This window comes from Stegodyphus dumicola, chromosome 10 (assembly GCF_044657685.1).
Source record: "Stegodyphus dumicola isolate Sdum_Otavi_A_Nest chromosome 10, ASM4465768v1".
NCBI classification, from domain to species: domain Eukaryota; kingdom Metazoa; phylum Arthropoda; class Arachnida; order Araneae; family Eresidae; genus Stegodyphus; species Stegodyphus dumicola.
Window position 1 is genome coordinate 41,460,205 of NC_140777.1, and position 8,573 is coordinate 41,468,777.

The 8,573-nt window shown below is 31.9% G+C and overlaps 1 protein-coding gene across 2 annotated transcripts; it reads left to right on the forward strand.

Moving 5' to 3' along the window:
• The first annotated feature begins 1,727 nt into the window (after positions 1-1,727).
• Positions 1,728-6,539, forward strand: LOC146994947 (peroxynitrite isomerase THAP4-like). Of its 2 annotated transcripts, XM_085826052.1 has the most exons (4): positions 1,728-1,981; positions 3,677-3,835; positions 5,934-6,036; positions 6,373-6,539. In XM_085826052.1, the coding sequence occupies exons 1-3, from the start codon at positions 1,829-1,831 to the stop codon at positions 5,976-5,978; spliced, it is 357 nt and encodes a 118-aa protein (XP_085682178.1). In that variant the 5' UTR covers positions 1,728-1,828; the 3' UTR covers positions 5,979-6,036; positions 6,373-6,539. The 2 variants fall into 2 exon arrangements, with proteins under 2 accessions (XP_085682178.1, XP_085682179.1); XM_085826053.1 differs by lacking the exons at positions 5,934-6,036; positions 6,373-6,539 and adding an exon at positions 3,967-4,145.
• Positions 6,540-8,573: the final 2,034 nt, after the last annotated feature.

An 8,573-nucleotide genomic window follows, 5' to 3' on the forward strand; every position in this document is an offset into this window, starting at 1 on the left:
ATTTTATGAGGCCGATGTTTCAGACATCGATATTCCCGGCCACATCAATGATAATTTAAAAAATAAATGGGGGAGGGGAGATTTTGGGATACAGCCTTTTTTACATTCAGGTAAGTAAAAATATCTTAATTTTTAGAGTTTTGTAGCGATTTTAAGAGTGTTTGAAACTTACTATGTTTTTGAAATGATTTTTAGTTTTTAAAATTATTATGTGTTTGGAAGGTTTGGATTTTCATTTTCAAAATTTTTTTCAAGTTAAATTTAAATGAAGTAATTTCAAGTGAAATTTAAAAAAATTTTTGGAAGTGATGGTATTTTAATTTTTTTAGGGGTTTGTAACTATTTTAAGTTCCTGAAACTTACTATGTTTTAGGAACGATTTTAGTTTTTAAAGTTATTATGTTTTTTGAAAGGATTTTCAAGTTTTAAAAAATATTTTTTACAGGTGAATGTATTTTAATTCTTTAGGGTTTTGTAACGATTTTAAGTTTTTGAAGCCTACTATGATTTTTTAAATTATTACGCTGTTTTTAAAGGATTTTTAGTTTTTTAAATATTGCTTTAATCTATTATTTTGTGTTTAATTTAGTTGTTCCCTATTGTAAATGTCGCGCCTTGCGTAGTGTTTTCTGGAGGGGTTGCGAATCCAGGAGACAAGACGTGAGGCATGACAAGTTGGCGATTTTGGAAAACGTGCCAAGCAGTGGATGATTCTTCACTCTCCCCAGTTATCTACTAAGTATCTCTAGTAGCTTTATATGACAATGTTAGACATGACGTCAGGATATTTTCAAATTGCAGTAAAACCCGAGGATGTCGAAAAAACAGCTTCCATAACGAAGTCAGGCGTGTATGCCGTTTTGAGAATGCCGTTTGGCTTAAGCGGAGCGCCGGCTACATTCCAGAAAGTAATGAATATTGTATTAAGACCTGTTTTATGCAAAAGTGCATTAATTTATCTAGATGATGTAATAATTGCTAGCGAAAAGATAGATAAACATAGTTTTTTTCATTATTAAATGAAGCCGGCTTCAAGGTAAATCCCAAGAAATGAAATTAGAGGCAAAAGAACTTTAATATATCCGGCATAAGATCTAAAAAAAAAGGAGGATCGAAACTGATAATTTTAAAATCTTAAAAATCAAGAGTTATCCAGCACTCTCAAGAGCACTCTCAGAGACTCCCCGCATCCCGGAGAAAAACATCGGTACCCAAGTAACATCCTACCCACACAAGAATTACAACCTTAATTGACTCATTCAAGCTAAATTGACTCAGCGGTCTGTTATCCGCTGCTACATCTTGTAATTACACTTGTGGAGAACTCTTTATTATTATTATTTGTCCGCTGCACCGAGAGAGGGCGCTACCAGCTTTCTCCCTCTTCCTCTCTGGAGGAAAATTCGAACTGGTTACTCGGTTCCTGGCTGCCGTCGGTGAAGGACGCACTCACCTCTCTTTCCCTCCGTGATGTTATCGTGGCTGTAATATGACTTTCTTGATTTTTACTCATGCGGACTTGCGAACTGTAAAAATACTCATCTTGTAACTACATGCAATGTAATTGTGTATAAGGAATATATGTTAAAATATATATCATCCTAGAATTAAACATAAATGTTAATATTACCGAGTCAGATTTTGTTAACATTCAACGTGCAATCAAAAATGGCATCCATCAACAACTGCCATACACTGAACTCACGCCCCCATGCTTAAGGCTCCTATATACCAGGCTGAATCATCAGGCATTCGCGATCCCAAGTGGGAGATTTAATGGCGGCTGTGTAGTTACGGTGCAACAATTTTTTGTGTTTTTTTGTGTAAAATGGGCGGATGTGCAGCTATTAATTGTTCAAATCATTCACGGAAAGGTCATACATTGGTAAAACTTCCTAAAAATGCAGAAAGAAGAAAAATATGGGTAAATAATTGCCGAAGAGACAATTGGAAACCTGGTCCAGGCGCTGAACTTTGCTTAGTAAGTATAATGTTAATTACGCCTTCATTTAGAGTTTATATCTTCTCTGATGTTTATAATGTGCAAGTAAAGTGAAATTCTTGTGTACAATAACCTGAGTATCTGCTAATTTCTGTAATAATAGCTATAATTAAATTAGTCTAGGGTTAATGTACCCGTCGCCAAACATCGCCAATGTGGATGTTTTGAATGTGGAAAAGAAATTTCTCTTCTAATATAAAGCGCAGATTTTGTTTTCTTGTGCTAATTGTGGAATTTATACTAATGTAACATGAAAATCATTAGCATATTGAAATTTATTAAAAAATAAATAATAATTTGGAAAGTCAAGATAAAATCTGAATGTTTGCTAAAGATATATGTAACATTATACTATAGTTGCAATATCGTTGGAATGATATATAATTTTTTTCTTTATTTTATAATCACTGTTGTTAAAAAGTTAGATGAGTTGTTTATGCACGGTGCCCACTACTGTTTCTTGGTTAAAATAACTTCCAGAATTTTGACATTGACATCTGAAGTCAATAGAATAAATTGAATAGTATGAGACAAAATATATATAATCTGACTTCAATAATTGCAAGTACCATATATTTATAATCACAGTATTATACAATTTGGCAATTTTAAAAAGATAATAAGAGTAAAGATTTAGAAATGAATGCAGAACATTCAAATAAGCACAGAAAACTTGTGAAACTGCATGTGTACTTTTCAAAAATAATTGTAGTGTTTTTAATGCATGTGTAGTGTTTTTAATGCATGTGTAGTGTTTAATGCATGCATAACAATCAAATAAATCTGCCTGTAATGATGAATTTCAAAGGCCAAGCCAAAATCCTTTCATGAATTTGATACTTCTAAAGAATGTGATCTCCTCAAATTAAATCCTCATGACATTGATAAACAGTTATTACTGATCTGTGTTAAAAAACAGATTTTTATACATGATAAATAATATTTTCTGAAGCGTTATTTTGTGTTGTCATCTCTAAATAAAAAATTGCCTACAAATTCAGAAAGCTACTGAACTACGTTCTAGAGTTTTTAATAACTTTAATTGGATATGTCTGTGCCGATGTAATTAAAAAAATTGTCGTTTAAACTGGCCTTGATGCTTTTTAAAATGCATGTTGGCACTGTGCTCCGAAATTAGGGCTATGTTTTGAATGATTAGAGAATTAAAAATTAAATATTTCAATTAGAGCAATAAACATTACTACAATTATAACAAGAATCATAGTCTGCTCTAATTACAAATGTATTTATCGGCCTAGTATCTTAAAAGTTGGGTGTAGTGAACTCTTATTTTCTTATCTATTGTAAGAGCACTATAGCAAGAAATATAAAGTTTTATTTTAGTTGTTTTTAATGTTATAGCAAAACACTACTTCATTTAATTTTTGGATAATGTTCTAAAGAACACTTTAAATTATAGGCAAAAAATGAATATTGGATAACTAAATTCTGCCCAAGCTTACAAGATGCTGCTGCTGATATGTTACACATGGTTTGTTTATTGTTTCACTTTTTTATAATACTGGGCCTAATTTAATTACCTGCATATTTATTTATTGCCTATACTTACTTACAGTTCATGCTTGCTGCCTTTGGCACAACCTCACTGTGTGGTTTGTTTTTTGTACTTTTATTTATTTTGTATACTTTTTTTATTACTTTATGTATTTACAGGATCATTTTGAGGAATCTCAATTTGAGTCACTATGCAAAGATAGAAAAAAACTAAGAAAAACTGCAGTACCAACACTCTTTAGCATTCCAAATCCACCACCATCTGTAACTGACAAGAGGATAAGAGAAGTAAGATGTCCTAAGCCAAATACTGAAGTGGTAAATTATTTAATATTCTCCAAAAAAATTGTTGAAAAAATCATTGTTATTACAAATATATTAATTCATCCAACCATTGTTTAAAAAAATAATCACAGCATAACATGTTTACTATTTCTTTTTGAATTTAGGAAACTCTACCTGCTTCAAATGAAGAGTTGTTAAAAAAATAGAATTCCTTGAGCAACAGCTTCAAGAAAAAGATGCAAAATTGACATCATTTTTGTCCGATGAGCAAGTAGGAACCCTTGCTGTGCAGTCAAAAAGGAACTGGTCAGAAAAGTCCATTATAAAAGGACTGAAGATGCGATTTGCTTTGGGCAAACATGGATATAATTACCTCATAAGTATTAGATATCCAGCACCATCGTACAGTACCTTGAACAGGAGGATTAGGGAAATAAAAATAAATTTCGGCATTTTAGAAAATTTGTTTCTTTTCATCAAGACAAAAGTTCATTCATTGGATGCTCTTGATAGGAACTGCTGCCTTTTAGTTGACGAAATGGAAATAGCTTCATATCAAGATTTTGATACATCGTCTAAGTCATTCATTGGAAATGTTACGTTAGGAAAACCTGCAGTTGCTAAGCATTACACTATTGTAATGCTTAGAGGCCTTAAAACATCATGGAAACAGATTGTTGCCAATGAATTAACAGGGCCTTCAACATCAGGTTCTGACATGAAAGATCTAATTCATAGAACTGTAGTAGCAGCTACAGAAATAGGTTTAACTGTAAGAGCCTCTGTTTCAGATATGGGAAGCAATAACAGAGCAATGTGGTCGTCATTGGATGTATCTGTCTCTAGGACAGATAGGAAGACAAATTACAATATTGGAGGACCTGATGTTTTCATTCACAGTATTGCAGATGTACCACATCTCATTAAAAACATGAGAAATGCATTTCTTTCAAGTATTATGATATTACCAGAGGAATTTCGCCAGCAGCATGCCTTGCCATCGAGGATAGTATCTTCAGTGTATGTGAAACGACTCTGGTCAAGTGAGATAGAATCAGATGCTGCCCTGAGATCTCTACATCACTTGAACAGAGTTCATCTCTTCCCAACACACTTTTCCTCGATGAATGTGGCATCTGCTGTGCAATTGTTTTCTGTAAAAACAGCTGCTGCTATTGAAAAAGCAGTTATTTTACACCAAGTTGCAAAAGAAGCATTAACTTCTGCATGGTGGCTGAGACTTGTAGCAGAATGGTTTACAATTATGACTGCAAGGCATCCAAAAAACGGCATCACTATCAAAAATCAAGATGAGAAATTTAATATTTTATTGAAATTCATTCATGTGACTGAAACTGTTCAGTTTGGGAAAGCATGGAAGCCATTTCAAACTGGCATTATTATGAGCACATTGAGTGTTGTGAAACTCTCAAAAGAATTATTTTCCGAGGGGTTTACATTTTTCTTACCAGGCAGGTTGACACAAGATGCCTTGGAACATGCCTTTTCACAGATTAGACGAAAGTCGGGTGCAAAGCCTACTGCTTTGCAAGCCAAGAGAGCACTGAAATTAGTGTGCCTATCACAGTTCATTTCGGATATCAATAATCCAAATTATTGTTCTGAAAGTGACCACAGCCTCTTTGATGGTTCTGAATTAGAGGTTGCTATCAGAAAGGAGGTCTTGCATCCTATCTCCAATTCTGTAGTGCCATCTACCTCTTCTGCAATGGCAGTGAAACGTCGCTTGCCCCCAGCTGTGGAAGAAAATGATATACATTACATCGCAGGAGCCATATATAATAAATTGTTGAAAAAAAAGCATATGTGAAAATTGTAAAACAGCTATGACCATTTCAGAGGACATGCTGGAACCTGACATACCCGAGCATCGCACAATTCTTACAAAACATAGCAATAAAGGTGGACTGAAGGTCATCTCTTCAGGAATGTATCGAATATGTAGGGAAGCTGAACGAGAATTTCAAAAATGTAAAGATGTACTCCTTCGTTTACAATCAGCCATCACAAAAGAATTAGTTGAAAGAATAATTGATAAATGTACGCATGTGGCCATGCCAGAATGCTGTAATCTTAAGAAAGTAATTATTGATAATTTTTTTATTACTAGATGCAAAGGCCTTACACAGCATCTTATCAACAAAAGAGCCCATAACGTTTCATATTCATCAGCATCGGCCAATAAGAAACAAAAAGTAAAATAATTTTAGAAGGTATGTATGTTTTATATTAAATAATTTATGTGTTTTATGTAATATGTATTACTTTTTCCTAGGCTACGAGTATATAAATTTCTGTGTTTGATGTTATATATGTTACTTTCTGCTAGGCTATGAGTATATTATTATTTTATTATTTTCTTTTTTCTAATATATAGAAATATAGCATATTTTCCAGTATAAAATTTCAGTTAAGTTTTACTTAAAAGTATGGGAAAGCAGATTTGTTTCATGCATGATCTTTATAATACTGGTATGAAATAAATGAATTTTAATCTGTAAAAAATTTTTTGTTAATATTGAAATGTGTTTCTTTGGATACATTTTTAGGCACTTGTGGATCATGTCAGACAACATGCAATAGAGAAAAGATGTCCGTGTGCATAAATTTTCCCATTGTGTTACTTCATTTTATCTAAATTTCAAGGATAATTCTTTTCATTTTTATATGGCATGTTATCAGTATAAAGGCTAGTGAAAATAAATTGGTATGTGTATCTGTTTTTGAAGTGTAATGCTTAAATAAAAAGATGGTGTGTGTTTCTTCATTTAAACAAAATTTCAAGGATAGTATTTTTCAGCATTGTACTGTTTGTTATTTCTCAATGTAAAGGGTAACAAGGGGAAAAAAACTGGTATGGTACATCTGTTTTTTAAGCATGATAATTTTATTTATTTCTTTAGTGATGCATATATATAGAGAGAAGGTATTTGGTCCAACTGAAGTTATAATAAATCTAATTTTACTAGATCTCTTTCTCCCCTCAGGTGTAGAAAATTTTCAAATGTAGAAAGTTTATTTGCAGAATTAATTCATTTCTGATAAACTTATTATCATTAATTTTTTATATAACATGTTATTAAGTTACACGTTTGACTACTGTGTAATAAACTTGTATTTAGGGCAAAAAATTAACTATTTTGCAGCTGGTGACTAATATCATATGCTTCTAAGAATATTACTTTTAACTTTTTTCATAATTTTTGTATTTCAGGAACATGAAACTGTTATTTTGATATACTTAAATAATAAAAGTGTGTATCTGAATCAATTAATGGATACAAATATTTTACAGTTATTTTTAGAATATATTTGCCATATCGCTTCTAATAATTCATAAAGTATGTTAAAATATAGGTAAATAATTTGGTGCAGAATTCAGATTTAGGGTTTGAAATATAGTGAATCATGAGAATAAATGATTTTTATTGTCATGATTTGCCTGGGCTTAAGAATGTACTTTTCGCCCGGTGGAAATTGTCATCAAACTGTCCTGAACAGGCTTTTTGTTGATAATAACTTCCAGGCTTATCAGTACCTCCATTTGAATGGAGGGTATACAAATATAGTACCCAATTTAAATTACATTGTGATTGTAATAATATTGTGGTATTAAATAAGTGATTATAATTACAATTTTGATAATTGCATTGTAATTATATTACATTGTATCTGTGAACTCTTAATTTCATTACTTTATGCAATTATGTTGTAAGTGCATAATCTAATTGCAATAATATAATCTATTCACAATTACAAAATAATTATAAATGCAGTTACATCTTAAATAGAGGCCATTTTAATACTTTTAAATTTTCGCAAGATAACTTCCCATTAAGGTTCATTTGGAGGAAACTATGCAAATACTAAAAACGAAATTATGCTAAATTTACATATTTTGTACAGTAGTTTCTTGTTATAATGCTGTTCAATATATCTTCAATACTTTTGTAAATTTAACGACATTCTTTGCAATCACTGTGGTGCTTTAAAAAGAAGTTTCTTAGTTATGCTTTCTAATAAGAATGTGTTAAAAATTAAGTACAGTCAAAAGTCTTTAATCCGGACTCGTCAGGACTTCGGCGATTCCGGATTATCGATTTTTCCGGATTATACATCATCAGTTTAAATCTGGTAAGATGACATGCAGAAATTATAAAATTAAAAATATGAAACCGTAATTTATAAAATAATGAGCAATTATGATCTAAAGGGTATCAAAATTTACCAAAAAAGAAGCCTAATATTTATTTGTTTACTTTATTAAACATTTCTTTCAACGCGCGGATGCGTAAAGCATACCTTACGCATAGCCGAAATTAGAAAATTGCAACCAGAAAACTATTTGATTTGTATTCGTGGTATTTCTAATGACGAGGAATTTGATTTAAATCATATCAAAGACGGAGTACATCGAAATTAAATACTACATTTAGTAAGGAATTATAAGCCGAATAAAATAAAAACATCTTCTCTGAAGATAACGATAGTGTTGACAAATCAACTTCCAGTTCATTGCGCGCCGCGACGTCTTCCCCCCCCCCGCGCAGAGCAGCGTGAAATTGATAAACAGATTTCGGAACGGTTCGATAAACAAAGAATATGCCTTTATCCATTTTTTGTAGCAATTCGTTTTTTGTTTGATGGACATCGAAACATACTTTCGTTTTCTAGATCCTTTGGGAGCTCCAGCATCGGAAATTCTATTTGACATAATCAAAAGTTCAAGCTTACTTTTAGAAAATTGCTC